The sequence below is a fragment of the Salvelinus sp. IW2-2015 genome, linkage group LG4q.2 (genome assembly GCF_002910315.2).
Source record: "Salvelinus sp. IW2-2015 linkage group LG4q.2, ASM291031v2, whole genome shotgun sequence".
Taxonomy (NCBI): Eukaryota; Metazoa; Chordata; class Actinopteri; order Salmoniformes; family Salmonidae; genus Salvelinus; species Salvelinus sp. IW2-2015.
In genome coordinates this window covers 1299174-1315318 of record NC_036843.1, presented here as the reverse complement: position 1 = coordinate 1315318, position 16145 = coordinate 1299174, and the positions used below count along the sequence as shown (strand labels likewise).

Here is a 16145-nt window from a genome sequence, read left to right as displayed (position 1 = left end):
ATATCAAACTATAACCCACCTCTGTGTTCTTCTCTATATAACAGCTGGGCCAGCTCCTTCAGGTAGGGACAAACACACACACCTCACCTGTCTGTAGCCTGGGCCGGCTCCACACACACTGGTGAGTAAGATGATGCTCTATATTAATGTTTCCTTTGCGTTCCTTTCCTCTGTGTCAGACCTCTGCTGAGTAAGATGATGACGTGTACAGAACAGTCTCTGTATTACCGCCAGTGGACCATCCCAAGGCCTTGCCACATGGACAGCAGCAACCGCCCCGCAGAGGGACGCACGGACAACTTCCATCCCCGCAGACTGCTGCTCAGCGGGCCCCCACAGGTACACACACACACACACACACACACACTGGTGACAGACTCACACACACTATTCTGACTACTGGAACCTGTTCAGGTGGGGAAGACAGGGGCGTACCTCCAGTTTCTGGGCATCCTGTCTCGTATGCTGATCAGGCTGATGGAGGTGGACATCTATGACGAGGAAGAGATCAACACCAGTGAGTTACCATGACAATACACCCTGGCCTCAGCTCCATAACTACCACCACCCTCCACTCTGCACTAGTCTTAATAATATGCATCACGTGTGTGTAATACACTTTGAATGAATTACAGTACAGTATATAGCTTCCACGAAGAGGTTATTTTAAGTAGCTATTTGCTGGTAGAGATGTCTGTGTGTTGTATACACAACATGTGTAATGCATTATGAATGAATCCTATAGGTTTCCATGCATGTATAGATGTTTATTAAGGACCCATGAGCTGTTGTGAATGTATTATGAATGTAAACACGTGTGTGTGTGCGTGCGTGTGCGTGTGCGTGTGTGTGTGTGTGTGTGTGTGTGTGTGTGTGTGTGTGTGTGTGTGTGTGTGTGTGTGTGTGTGTGTGTGTGGTATAGGTGACCAGCTGGAGTGTGTCCAGTACCACCCAGCCTGTGCCCCCTGGCCGATAATAGGCACACTGAGGGGCATGCCCTTCGACTACACCATCCACAACCCCAAATATGAAGACATCAGCACTGTCTATTGCCCTGACTACTACCCCAACACTGACGGTAGGATAGGGGAGTGGGGCATCTCTCTCGGTTATCATTATGATTGTGAGATTTACTAGATGATGTCATGGACATCCTGATCTCTTTTTCTACTGTTTCTAGCTTGGCTGAGCTCTGTACATTCTTAGAAGAAAAAAAAAGGCTTATTCTACTGTCCCCATAGGAGACCCCTTTTATGTTCCAGGTAGAACCATTTTGGGTTCTAGATAAGCACATTTTATTCTAAGAGTGTAGCTATATGTACGTGACTGTGGTTATCAGAGATGTTCCATGGTTCTAGACTGGCGTTTGCCAGGTTAACTAACCCCCAGCCCCTGCTCTGTCCCCCAGGGAACCCCAGACGTAAGGAGGACGTGTATCTGCGGAGGCGTACGACCAGGACCAAACTGTCCAAATACGCAGCCTACAACACCTACCACCACTGTGAACAGTGTCACCAGTACACGGGCTTCAACCCCGGATACCAGGTGAGCAGAGAACACACACACGGTTTATTCTTACTTTTACCAATCATTGCTCAGTTGGTCTACTGTATGTGTAATAATGTATTCTAGACCTGCAGATAGATAATGTGTTCCACCATGTAGATGTATGAATCGCTGCTGCATGGCTTCACCTTCTCCCACCTGCTGCTGGGTGAGGAGATCCAGCTCTACTTCATCATCCCCAAGTCTAAGCAACACCACTTCAGCTTCAGCCAACCAGGAGGCCAACTAGAGAGCATGAGACTGCCCCTCGCCTCCGATTGGGTAATCTAACTAAGCCCCTTACCCTTAATACTAACCGTAATACCCATTCTCTACCCTTCTTCCTCGAGGGTGCACTCGTTCACTCCTATTTATGGATGTAAGAAATGTGGTACAAACTTCCTTACAGCAATCCGGTGCCTTTCAATCTGCTACGGGGGATGAGCAAGTGCACAAGTCAAGGAGAAGAGTAGAGAGTCGGAGCACAGCCATACTCTAAACATTTACATTAACCCCTGCAGAATGCACTGCCTAATTTCCCCACCCAAGTTCCTGTTTTCCTCATCTGCCAACCTTTCTTTGTTTCTCTCTTTCTCGCTTTCTTTCACGCCTTCCCTATCTGAAACCTCCTCTATATACAGACCGACAAAGTGTAGACGCCCTAAGATCATCAAATCTTTGCAGAACCCACTCAGACTTGTATATACCGCTGCATGTTTCTCCTTTCCCCCATCAGAACCCAGACTGCATCAAGAGCCCCATCTTCACCCCGACAACGGGTCGTCATGAGCACGGCCTGTTTAACCTGTACCATGCCATGGACGGGGCGGCCCACCTCCACATCCTGGTTATCAAGGAGTACGAGATGGCTGTCTATAAGAAGTACTGGCCCAACCACATCATGCTGGTGCTGCCCACTGTCTTCAATGGAGCCGGCATCGGTACGCTAACTACCTCCACTCTCTTTCCCATACCTCTCACTCTCTTTGTCTATCTCTCACCCTCTCCCCCGTTGTGGAGTGAGTGAGTGAGTGAGTGAGTGAGTGAGTGAGTGAGTGAGTGAGTGAGTGAGTGAGTGAGTGAGTGAGTGAGTGGAGGAGAGAATACACACAACAGACAGACTATCTAACAACATGAGACGCACTAACACAGAAATATAACAACAGTGTTTCCCGATGTCTCCCTCTCTGACCTCTGGCCCCTCCCCCAAGGTGCTGCCCACTTCCTGATCAAGGAGCTGTCCTATCACAACCTGGGGCTGGAGCGCAGGCACAGGCTGGAAGGAGGGGGGCCGCCGGCCGACGTCTGGCCCTTCATCATAGTCTCTGATGACTCCTGCGTCATGTGGAACGCCGTGGACCTGGACTCACACAGGCATACACACACACACACACACACACACACACACACTCACACACACACACTCACACATACAAGGAACAAGTCTCAGCTACACACACATCAACACATTTTTTTTTTCATATTGATGTTTTGAAAGTATTGTCCTCGCGGAGCTCTGTAATCATGTCTCCGTCTTTTTCTCTCTCTCCCCTCCAGTGCCCCAGGGCCTGTAGAGAGGAACGTGTCTCTGAAGCAGGTGCTGCAGCACATGGAGGCGTGTCCCGACCTCACCCAGTACGGCCTCTGTGGGATCAGGAAGTGGGGCAGTTGCTCCCCGGGTCAGGGGAAGGGGGGAGGAGCCCGTCACGGGGAACCGTTCTCCAGAGGACACCTCCACGACTTCCTGCTTCTCAATGTGGACCTGACCCAGGACGTCCAATACAACGAGAACAGGTGAGACAGTAGAATAGAGTAAAATATTATCACATTTTAGTAGACGCTCTTATTCAGATTAACTAAGGTTAAGTGCCATGCTAAAGGGTACAACAACAGATTTTTCACCTAGTCAGCTCAGGGATTTGAACCAGAAACCTTTTAGTTACTGGCCCAACGCTCTTGAACGCTAGGCTACCTGCTGCCGAATATGAAAGAATGGAATACAATACAACCAGAATAGATGAGAGAGGACAGCCACTTTACATAAGTCATTGTTATGGTAAGAGTGTGGCTGCTAGGTTGAAGTGGTTTCTATGTGAAACACATCACATCTCTGGTGGAAGAAAAAAACTTCACTGAACCATCACTCTTCCTCACTCTTCTTTCTATGTTCCTTTTCTCACTCTCCACTCTCTTCCTCCTCTTCCTCTGGTCCCCCTCTCCTCTTCTTCCCCCTCAGGTTCATGTGTGATGATGTGGACTTCACCCTGCGAGCCCACAGTGCTGGTCTGCTCATCTGTCGTTTCAACAACTTCAGTGTGATGAAGAAACAGATCGCTATCGGAGGATACCGTACCTTCATCATCAAGACCAAGGTACAGGCTTACACACACTCACATACACAAAACCACACGCAAACATACAATCAAATACGCAGACATACACAAAACCACACACACACACACATCACCACCTTCATCATCGTGTCACTCGACTTAAGATCAAATGTAGTGTTCCGATGGGATCGATTCATATCCCTCTCTAATGTAATACCTCAGTTCTGGGTCCGATTGACATTTTTAGGTCATTTCTGATTGAGCCGGTGGCGTGTACCGTGAATCCAGTTATCAACATTACCTTGAAATGTATATCGCGCTGTAAGGCGGAACTTCAGCGATATGTATTGAATCCAGTCGCTAATTTTGTCTGTTGTTCATGCTTTGACCATTGCAATGTTGATGTCATGTGTGGTTTTAGATAACTGACGTCCCCACCTCCATCCAGCCGTCACAGTACATCTGTGCCCCGGACAGCAAGCATCCATTCCTGGCCACGCCTGCACAGCTACTGCTGGAGAAATACCTGCAACACTCTAGCCTGTTCCCCCTTAGCACATGCAACTACACACACCCCATACTGTCTGTAGACTGCTACCTCAACCTGGGGCCTGAGGTACACACACACACACACACACAAATACATATGTGATTGTTTCGATGTCAGATCACTCAACGGTGCGTCTTTTCTTCCCCCCTCCCTCTAGGTGACGGTGTGTTTTGTGAGTTCCAGACCTCGCTCCATCAACATCTGTACTACAGGGCTGCTGTTCAGCGGCCTGCTGCTCTGCTTCTGCGATTCCTTCGTCACACCAGGCTTTCTTAAGAAGTTTCACTTCCTCAAAGGTACACGCACAAAGACCCATGCAGGCACACACCACATATCACGTTTTTGGGAAGGCCCAGATGCAGACGGTGTCGAAGTAACAAAAGTGTATTACTAGAACAGGGGGCAGGCAAAACGACAGGTCAAGGGCAGGCAGAGGTCAGTAAATCCAGATCAGAGTCCAAAAGGAACGGTAGGCAATCTCGGGGTCAGGGCATGCAGAGGTCAATAATCCAGTGTGGTGGAAACAGGAGACAAAGGGCTGTGAGACATGGGTTTGATTTTAGACACATGAAAAGTGGTGTATATATATGGAGGGTACGGGGCAACAGAAGACGAACAGCAAAGAGGCGAATGACCTTGGAGATGGGGAAAGGGCCGATAAACCGGGGGGAAAGTTTGTGGGACTCCACCTGGAGGGGCAGATACCGGGTGGACAGCCATACCTTCTGTCCGAGACGATACTCGGAGGATGTAGCCACGGGGCTATAGCGGCGTGACAGCACATCCGGCTTGATGTTCTTGGATCCTGGTCGGTAAGAGAGGGAGAGGTTGAACCGGGGGAAGAGCAAGGCCCACCTAGCTTGCCTGGAATTGAGACGCTTGGCGGTGCAGAGATATTCCAGGTTCTTGTGGTCAGCCCACACAATGAACGGATGTTCCGCCCCCTCCAGCCAGTGCCTCCACTCCTCCAACGCCATCTTCAACGCGAGAAGCTCACGATTCACCACATCGTAGTTCCTCTCCGTGGCGTTGAGGCGATGGGAGAAGAAGGAGCAGGGATGTATAACTTGAGGTCCAGGGCAGAACGCTGGGACAGGACAGTCCCCACTCCGACATCCAAAGCATCGGCCTCCACCACAAACTGGCGAGACAGGTCAGGATGAACCAAGATGGGTGCTGTGGTGAAATGGTGTTTGAGATCCCGGACCGCCCGGTCAGCATCTGGGGACCACGTGAATGGAACCTTGGGAGAGGTGAGTGCAGACAGGGGGGAAGCCAGGGTGTTGTAACCCTGGATAAAGCGGCGATAAAAGTTGTAGAATCCCAGGAAACATTGTAGCTGCACCCTGGATGTAGGCTGTGGCCTTACTGAACACCTCCCGGAGGTCCTGGTACTCCGTGGGTATGGTGGAAAGGTCCGGGGCAACTTCCGAGCCCATAGGAAGACGTCCTGGGGCATGTTGCGCTGACTTCAGACAATGTGTGTGGCAGAACTGGCTCCAGCCCATAATGGCACCAGCAGTCAAGTCTATGATGGGATTGTGTCGCTGGAGCCAAGAGAATCCCAATACCACGGGAACCTGAGGAGACTTAATCAGCATAAATTGGATTGCCTCGCTGTTGCCCCTCACAATACCATGGGAGTGGTATTGTGAGTGACCCGGCCTATAGAGCGCCCGTCCAGCACTCTAACATCCATGGGAATGGAGAGGGGCTGAGTGGGGATGCCCAGCTCGGACACCAGGGTAGCGTCCAAAAAAACTCTCATTGGCCCCAGAGTCGATGAGTACCCAGAGAGATTTATACTGGTTCCCCCACAGCAGGATGGCATGAAAAGGAGTGCGAGTAAGGGGAGAGGAAAAGTTCTCCAAAAGACCCACCGGAGTACTCACCCCTTGATGAGCCTGGTTTTTTAATGGGCAGGTAGCTACGAAATGTCCCGTAGTTCCACAATATAGACAGCTCTGTGTGTGGAGTCGACGTAAGTGTTCATCTAGCCCTGCCCAGGTGCCTGGATTCCAAAGGAGGCGAGTCAGCAGCCCTCTGTGATTCCCGACAGAACTTGTGTGACGTCGGGTTCACTCAGACATGTAGACTTCGGGGGTCTCCGGGATTCTTTGGAGGCGAGGTGGGAATCGAGGGCGACAGGGCACAGATTCCCTCTCTCTCCTACATTCTCGAAGCCACCCATCGATCCGGATGGTCAAGGCTATGAGGGAATCAAGGTCCATGGGTAGCTCCCGGGCTGCAAGCTCATCTTTGACCACCTCCGATAGTCCGTGAAGGAACATGTCGAACAATACTTCCGGGTTCCAGGCACTCTCAGCCGCCAACGTGCGAAAATCCATTGCGTAAGTCTGCCACACTACTGGAGTCTTGACGTAGCTGGAGCAGCTTACGAGCAGCCTCTCTCCCGGACAACGAAGAATCAAACACCTTCCGAACTTCCGCCACAAAATCCTCTACACTGAGGCAGACGGTGGACTGTTGCTCCCACACCGCCGTAGCCCAGGCGAGTGCCCTCCCAGACATCAGCGTTATGATGTAGCCCTATCCTCGAGCGGTCCGAGGGGAACGAAGAAGGCTGCAGCTCGAAAATGAGGGAGCACTGGGGGAGAAAAGCCCGGCAGGTTCCGGAATCTCCAGCATAAGGCTCCGGAGGAGGTAAGCAGGGTTCTCGGGACACTGGGGTAGGCTGGGAGATTACGGGTGTGACCTGCTGCCCAGTGGGCAATCCGCGGAATTGCTCCAGCAAAGTCTCGAACGTCTGGTCATGGCGTTCTGCCAGGGTATGGAGTCCCTCCATAAGACATTACAGTAACTCCTTGTGTCGTCCAATGGTGGCTCCTTGCAGGGATACAGCATTGTGCAGCTGGTCTGAGTCTGCTAGATCGGTCAGGGCCAGTTCGTACTATCACATTTTAGGAAAGACCCAGATGCAGACAGTGTCGAAGTAACAAAAGTGTATTACTAGAACAGGGGGCAGGCAAAACGACAGGTCAAGAGCAGGCAGAGGTCAGTAATCCATATCAGAGTCCAAAAGGTACAGAACGGCAGGCAGTCAGGGTCAGGGCAGGCAGAGGTCAATAATCTGGTGTGGTGGGACAAGGTACAGGACGGCAGGCAGGCTCAGGGTCAGGGCAGGCAGAATGGTCAAAACCGGGAAAACTAGAAAACAGGAACTTTAGAAAAGACAGGAGCAAGGGGAAAAACGCTGGTAGGCTTGACGAACAAAACGAACTGTCAATAGACAAACAAAGAACACAGGTATAAATACACAGGGGATAATGAGGGGAGATGGGAGACACCTAGTGGGGGGTGGAGACTAGCACAAAGACAGGTGAAAGAGATCAGGGTGTGACACATATACACACACACACACAAAAGCCATCACATCCTCATAGGTATTCTCTCTTCCCTCGTCCAGGTGCGATTCTGTGTGTGATATGTGCTGACCGCAGCTCTCTGAGACAGACGGTGGTGAGGCTGGAGCTCGAGGACGAGTGGAGGTTCCGGCTGAGTGACGAGTTCCAGACGGCCAACGCTAAAGAGGACCGCCCCCTCTTCTTCCTCACAGGGAAACATATATGAACTGCCGTACCCCTCACCGTGAGCCCTGCAGTGGGGTCAAAACAGAAAGCCAAAAACTGGCAGTATTCTTCTGGTGGATCAAGCCAATAACCCATAGACAGTAGTTGGTAGTGAATATAGCTACAGTTGAAGTCAGAAGTTTACATACACTTAGGTTGGAGTCATTAAACCTCGTTTTTCAACCACTCCACAAATGTCTTGTTAACAAACTATAGTTTTGGCAAGTCAGTTAGGACACCTACTTTGTGCATGACGCAAGTAATTTTTCCAACAATTGTTTACAGACAGATTATTTCACTTATAATTCACTGTATCACAATTCCAATGGGTCAGAAGTTTACATACACTAAGTTGACTGTGCCTTTAAACAGCTTGGAAAATTCCAGGAAATTATGTCATGGCTTTAGAAGCTTCTGATAGGCTAATTGACATCATTTGAGGCAATTGGTGGTGTAGCTGTGGATGTATTTCAAGGCCTACCTTCAAACTCAGTGCAGACCATGCAGCCGTCATACCGCTCAGGAAGGAGACGCGTTCTGTCTCCTGGAGATGAACCTACTTTGGTGTGAAAAGTGAAAATCAATCCCAGAACAACAGCAAAGGACCTTGTGCCAGTGCCTCTTTGCTTGACATCATGGGAAAATCAAAAGAAATCAGCCAGGACCTCAGAAAAAAATTGTAGACCTCCAAGTCTGGTTCATCCTTGGGAGGAATTTCCAAATGCCTGAAGGTACCACGTTCATCTGTACAAACAATAGTACGCAAGTATAAACACCATGGGACCACGCATCCGTCATACCGCTCAGGAAGGAGACGCGTTCTGTCTCCTAGAGATGTACGTACTTTGGTGCAAAAAGTGCAAATGAATCCCAGAACAACAGCAAAGGACCTTGTGAAGATGCTAGAGGAAACCGGTACAAAAGTATCTATATCCACAGTAAAACGAGTCCTATATCAACATAACCTGAAAGGCCGCTCAGCAAGGAAGAAGCCACTGCTCCAAAGCCGCCATAAAAAAAAGCCAGCCTATGGTTTGCAACTGCACATGGGGACAAAGATCATACTTTTTGGAGAAATGTCCTCTGGTCTGATGAAACAGAAATAGAACTGCTTGGCCATAATGACCATCGTTATGTTTGGAGAAAAAAGGGGGAGGCTTGCAAGCCGAAGAACACCATCCCAACCGTGAAGCACGGGGATGGCAGCATCATGTTGTGGGGGTGCTTTGCTGCAGGAGGGACTGGTGCACTTCACAGAATACATGGCATCATGAGGCAGTAAAATTATGTGGATATATTGAAGCAACATCTCAAGACAACAGTCAGGAAATTAAAGCTTGGTCGCAAATGGGTCTTCCAAATGGACAATGACCCAAGCATTACTTCCAAAGTTGTGGCAAAATGGCTTAAGGACAACAAAGTCAAGGTATTGGAGTGGCCATCACAAAGCCCTGACCTCAATCCTGTAGACAATTTGTGGGCAGAACTGAAAAAGCGTGGGGGAGCAAGGAGGCCTACAAACCTGACTCAGTTACACCAGCTCTGTCAGAAGGAATGGGCCAAAATTCACCCAAGCTTGTGGAAGGCTACCAGAAACGTTTGACTCAAGTTAAACAATTTAAAGGCAATGCTACCAAATACTAATTGAGTGTATGTAAACTTCTGACCCACTGGGAATGTGATGAAAGAAATAAAAGCTGAAATAAATCATTCTCTCTACTATAATTCTGACATTTCACATTCTTAAAATAAAGTGGTGATCCTACCTGACGTAAGTCAGGGAATTTTTACTAGGATTAAATGTCAGTAATTGTGAAAAACTGAGTTTAAATGTATTTGGTGTATGTAAACTTCCGACTTCAGCTGTATGAGTCTGGGCCTGGTATGGCTCTGTTCACCGTAGTATTAATTTAGTATCAACTACAATGTACTACGATACTCCTATTAACCCTCCACCTCTCTGTTGTGATGTGTTAAAAAGCAATCATTCCACAGTGTCTGCCGCCGTTCATATTGTAGTGATATTTATGACTAGTGTATTTTGTACAAATATTATTTTTGTAGACCTTTGTTTTTGCCTGGGCTTTTGTGATGAAATATTTTGCATATATTTGGACAGCTTTGTGTCATGTAAAAAGTGCCTATCTATGTAATGTTTTCTTTAGTGTCTTCGTAACAATGTTCATTACGAAAGCGTTACGTGTACGTGTATGTGGTTGTCATTTCTGCCGCTCAGTGTTTGTAGCCTTCTGATGATCACTATGTTGAGAAACTTGAATCCATATTTTATGTACTGAATGTGTAAATGTACGTATTTTGAAAACGACCTCAATCTCTGCTGCCTTCTATTGGTTATACACCAGTCCAGGTTTGTGTACATTCTGAATGATGTATCTGTTTTACTATGATCTACTTCTTGGGGGGAGTTACACAGTTGAACGGGGCTGTAAACAAGGCCTCTCCACCTCATGCCCTGGGGAGCCAGCCCAGCACCCCTGTTTCTAATAATCAACTAATCGCAGGCTTCAGTCTGGACCTGGATTAGTTAGTGCTGGGGGGTGTTGAGGTGACTGATGCGGGCCGCCTCCCTGATGGCCCTACTAGCTTCACTTACACCTGTGGATCTTCTCTTGGCCTCACAGGTTGGGTCAACTCCCACCGTGTGTTGTTATGAGCCTCTTTCTCGGTGATGGGGGACTTCCTGTCCTCCTACTCTGAGCTGAGTTAGCAGTGGAGCCCTCAGTTTCACTTTATCAACCCGGGTCACTCCTCTTGGTACATCTCTGCTTGCCACAGAGGTTAGCTCACTCCTTCCTACTGATTACACTTCACGGGTAGTTTGTGACTCGGTATACTACGCGTCAGCGGGGCTATTTTTGTGTTCAACACCAACGAGCGATCCAATAATTATTTATAGTCCACTCTGTACGACTTGATTACGTGGTGCGGCTCTTACTGCGTGGATACGTTCCGCCACGGGGTTAAACTATTATAATTCCGGAATAATGTCAGACACTCCTGCTAGCGGCTGGTCCTCCCTATCTAATTGACTGGACAGCACCCACATGGGTGAGTCACACCAGCTAAGTCCCTGGTATAGGGTTGCAGCTAAAACTAGCTGCACTTCGTCTGGGTAGAGGACAAACTAAAGACACCCAGTGCTCCTTTAGTGTGCTTTTTACACAGTTACCTTCAAGCCCCCCTTTGGTTTCCTGCTAAGCCCACAATATGGTCTGGCCGCAGGCTACCTAAGGTGAACCCCTAAGCTTAGTTGTTATGTTACTCTAATTCTTGACTATTTATTCAACCAATAAATTAACTAGTTAATGAAAACAAGTAACACTTATATTTTGGTTCCACAGCTTCACACCTGATTTTAGAATTTTTTTATTTAGCTATTTTAATGCACTAGCTTCTAACAATATAAATTAAACTCAGTTCTTACCTTGCACCAAAGTGTTCTAATACATCAATCAGCCCCTGTCTTCCCCAGAATCTCCCTTTCCCCATCTTTTACATTGGTTTGTATACACTTTTTGCCCAAGCTCATGCCTCCTTTGACTACAGCCACACAACACGTCATCCCCTTTACACGTGACATCTAAGCAAAGTTACATAACAAATTGTCTCGTTCACCCGGGATATCTACATAGACAATCTGTGGTGTCATCTGCTTCACGACCCATGTGCCATCAGGCAACTCCACCAGCTCCATCCCAGGGCTCGAGTTCGACGGGTATGTCAACATATTAGATTAACCTCTGCCCCCCAGCAGAGGAACATCTGCATACAGTCTACCTTCACCTGTCACTTCCTCCCTGCACTTGACTGGGTGTTGATGCTCTCTAGCTGCTTGTGGTTGAGGCCTCTTCCTGTTCTTCTTCAGCTTCTTCTTGATCTTTCTTGTTTCACTGTTACATGGAGTTCTGTCTGGGGACTGGAGTAGTCCTCGGGTCATATTGACTAGGCTCATTCACGACAACGGGGAGCAAAAGCCTACACAACCCTACTCTAAACGTTGATTCACTTCACAAATCTCTCACAGCAACTCTAGTTTCTCACCTCTAGGGGGCGGTGTCTCCCTCTTTATTCCCTTTCTTCACATTCTGTTTGCTGCACACAAGAGACTGAACCTTATCTATGGCCAGCAGAGGGCCGCACACACTATAAGTTTACATGACTGACAGTCAGCGGAAGCTATTGCCACTAGGCTCAAGAGATTTGGCGGGTGGGTGCTCAATATTTTAAGCAGCCAGGTTAACTATAGTGCATAGCCAAGATTTGAGGATAAATCCTTTAAAAGGTCATGTAAATATCTATACAATTCCCGTTGACAAAATTAATAGAAATCCTATAGGAGAAAAAATCTATGAAATCCTTGGATCCAGTTAGAATCCAATAGAAAAATCCTATCAGATTTTGGAAGCAGCCTTGTATAATTTCTATACGGATATCTTAAAGAAACTCTTTTCAGTGTGCTGATGTCTGGTGTCGTGGTCTAAGCTCCTGACTCTAGACCACATATGCATCCTTGGCCAACTGTCTCTTTCCTCATCCTCTGTATTAACATCTGTCCTGGAATCAAAAACTCACATCTCCTTAAATAATATATTTGACCCTAGTCCAAAAAAATCATTTAGGATTCCAATGAAAAAAATCCTATTAGAATCCAAAAGAAGATCCTTTTGGATTCTAATAAAAAATGTTTTATTGGAATCCTATAGGATCTTTTGACTAGGGTTTATCTGTGAGAGTGGTGGTAATTGGCGGTGTCAGCACTGGTCTATTGGTAGAAACACCTAAGGCCCAGGTTCATCATTTAGTGTTTTATTGACAGAGGAGTTCTGTGTTAACAATAATGCTAGGATTCCTGCCATGGTAAAAGCCAGGAGTCTGTGCCTGGGCTAAATCAACTAAATCGGTACTTGTGTTCGACACTCAGTCTCCTGACTGAAAATCATCCACCCATGTACCCCGAGCCTTGTTTCAGCACTCTAAAAAAGAATCGAGCTGCACACTGTTTCTCAGATGTATAGAATTCACTAAAGTCACAGCCAATCTGGTCATAGCTGGCTGTGATGTAGGATGGGATGGGACATAAACCTAACAAATTCAATGACACATTTCTCTGAACAGGGGGGGAAAAAACACACCAAATTCACAGAGAATACATTGCATATGATGAAGAAAGAATACCCTGAGCAACAGCTCAGGGGTCCAACCCAGAGGTGCGAGGGGGCAGACGGGGCAGACGGGGACGTTCAACTGAGCCCTGGGTTGTAAGAGCATGTTGAGCTGACCTACTCGTCTTGCAGCCCCTGGGGTAGGGGGGGGGTAGAGCAGCGGTCAGAACTTAGTGGACACCAGGTCCCTGTCCCAAATGGCTGTGATCACGTCACCTAGGGAACTGAGAGTTGGGTAGCAAACCAGTTCCAGGAGTTATTGCCCATAGAGATGTTTTACTTATGGTGTGTGTGTGTGTGTGTGTGTGTGTGTGTGTGTGTGTGTTGTTGTGTGTGTGTGTGTGTGTGTGTGTGTGTTGTGTGTGTGCATGCCTGCCTGCATACGTGTGTGTTTGTTTTGTGTTTGTACCATCAAAGTGTGCATGCATTTATGTCATGACAGTGTGTATGCAATTAATGCATGTGTTTGTGTATTCTATGTCTATGTGTGTAAATGCTCATGTACACATGAATACTGGTAAAGTGTGTGTGTGTGCGCATGTGTGTGTGCGTGTGTTGTCCTGGGTGTCAGCAGCACCATCTAAAGGAGCTGGGATGGGATCTGGTCTGTCCTCTCAGGTTTCGCCTTGGAACGTGGTTCTCAGAACACGCTCCAGAAACACTATATAGACAGTTCGACCGGTGAGGACACACAGCATAACAGTCTTACAGAGAATCGCAAAGATCACTACTTGTTTTTAACGTCTGAGTACACACGTCGGACTACCGGGTTTCTTGCACCTGAATACACACGTCCGTCGGATCACCAAGTGTCTAACACACACACACACACACACATGTCAGTTGGATCACCAGGTTTCTAACACAGACACACAAGTTGAGGATCCTACGCCTGAGTGGAGATCGAGCCGTGCCATGGAACCATGACCCCAGAGGAACATCTGGAAGGATTCTGCAACGACGCCAGTCCCAACTGGTTCTGGGTAGGGTGGCCTGTCTGTCTGCCTGTCCCAACTGGTTCTGGGTAGGGTGGCCTGTCTGTCTGCCTGTCCCAACTGGTTCTGGGTAGGGTGGCCTGTCTGTCTGCCTGTCCGAGAGAGAGGGAGATAGAGATGAAAGGGAAAGAGGGCGAGATGAAAGAGAGAGAGAGAGAGAAGAAAGATACTGAAAATGTAGGCTGGTAGAAGCTTGTTCCTGTACTTTTGGTGGATAGTTATCCAATCTTAATAAGCTAAATGTCATGTCCACACATGGATGGTACAGTGCTGGTTAGTTCTGCTGCTGTTGAGGGATGGATATTCCTAGCACGCAATGACTACATCAAATGTGTAACGCTACAAACGCGTTGGATGCATTTGCAGCGGGGTTTGCTTGTGTTTTGGTTATATTTTAGAGATTGAATGGTGAATGATGACTGTATTCCTTTTCCATTGAGGGGGAGAGGGAGTAGGGGAGGAGAAAGCGAGGGATAGAGTGGGGGAGGGGGGAGAGGGAGAGAGAGGAATGAGGGAGGGTATTCCTTTGTCAGAGGAAGGCTCTAAAAAGTGCCAAAGATCCAGCCACCCAAGTCACAGGCTGTTTTCTCTGCTATCGTACGGCAAGCAGTGCTGATGCACCAAATCTGGAACCAACGGGACCGATCCTGAACAGCTTCTAACCCCAAGCCATAAGACTGCTAAAGAATGTGTGAGGGTAGCTACAGTACTTGGTTAACTATTTAACTATCTGCATTGACCCTTTTGGCACTAACTTTTTTTGACTCATCGCACACGCCGCTGCTATTGTTTATTATCTGTCACTTTATTCCTAGTTATATGTACATATCTACCTCAATGACCTCGTACCCCTGCACATGGACTCTGTCCTAGTACCCCATGTATATAGCCAAGTTATCATTACCCATTGTGTATTTAATATAACTTTTATAATAACGTGTTATTACTTTTCTATTATTTCTCTATTTTCTTTCTCTCTGCGTTGTCGGGAAGGGCCCGTAAGTAAGCATTTCACTGTTAGCCCACACCTGTTGTTTACGAAGGATGTGACAAATACAATTTGATTTGATTTAGGGGGGGCTGTGGGAACGTCTCAGATTGCGCTGTGCACTCAAAAGGCTTCCTTGGACAGACTGCCKCCCCCCCCCCCCCKCACACACACACACACTGGTGGGCACTAACACGGTACACTCTTCAGAAACTCTCTGTAAGGTGAAATAACATGGTCATGTGTACTGTACAGCTGTAGCACTCACAATCTTGAGTTTAATCTGAAAGGCTGTACAGAGGGAGGATCTTTGAGGCAGTTTGCTACAACAGGAAAATAATTCTGCAGCAACAGAAAATGTGAATTATAATGTGGATTATAATTTATGGATTTTTTTGTTGTAGGGGTTGATACATTTTTTGTTAGGGGAAATCAAGTCTGACATTTGAAAGTGAAAATTACACTTGAATACACTACAAGTTTACATTTCTAAGAGTGGTCAAATTAAGATCCTACATCTTGTGCAGAGACAGTAAAATGCTGCATTCCATTAGCTGTGATGAACACATTGTTTATGGCGTGGAGTTGGACTTCTCTGACCATGTACAGTACAGTAGAGGCAATGGAGATGGATTTTATTTTTTTACTAATGGTTTCATAATTATTAAAGGCTTTTAATAAATTAAATAAATCAGGAAAGGAACAGCAGGATAATGGTTATGGGTAGTCATTGTGGTAATACAGTAATTGTGGCTGCAGTTCACATCTAGCTTCCTTCTGCATTTCCCTGAAAGGTCAACATGATCATGTAATGGCCCTCAGTGATTCTACCCTAATGCATATTAAATAGTATTCTTATATTGTACTGGTGGTACTGAAAGTGTGACTGAATGGGTTTGAACCTGGGTCGTCTGTGTGCCACAAGACTGTGGTAGCCCGCTGAGCTAAAGTCTAGGCATAA

At 47.3% G+C, this 16145-nt stretch overlaps 2 protein-coding genes across 2 annotated transcripts in view; both read left to right on the top strand.

The window, feature by feature from the left end:
- greb1 (growth regulating estrogen receptor binding 1) overlaps positions 1 to 10344 on the top strand; it is a 55052-nt gene extending 44708 nt beyond the window's left edge. The window contains 13 exon segments of the mRNA XM_070443277.1: positions 45 to 62; positions 180 to 339; positions 415 to 517; positions 923 to 1078; positions 1409 to 1545; positions 1666 to 1827; positions 2282 to 2486; positions 2757 to 2919; positions 3103 to 3339; positions 3782 to 3917; positions 4300 to 4494; positions 4586 to 4724; positions 7856 to 10344. Of these exon segments, the coding sequence (XP_070299378.1) occupies positions 45 to 62; positions 180 to 339; positions 415 to 517; positions 923 to 1078; positions 1409 to 1545; positions 1666 to 1827; positions 2282 to 2486; positions 2757 to 2919; positions 3103 to 3339; positions 3782 to 3917; positions 4300 to 4494; positions 4586 to 4724; positions 7856 to 8019 (1975 nt within the window). The 3' untranslated portion in view covers positions 8020 to 10344.
- Positions 10345 to 13898: 3554 nt separating this feature from the next.
- The window catches only part of lpin1a (lipin 1a), a 49147-nt gene continuing 46900 nt past the window's right edge, over positions 13899 to 16145 (top strand). The window contains 1 exon segment of the mRNA XM_070443317.1: positions 13899 to 14184. Coding sequence (XP_070299418.1) covers positions 14125 to 14184 — 60 coding nt within the window. The 5' untranslated portion in view covers positions 13899 to 14124.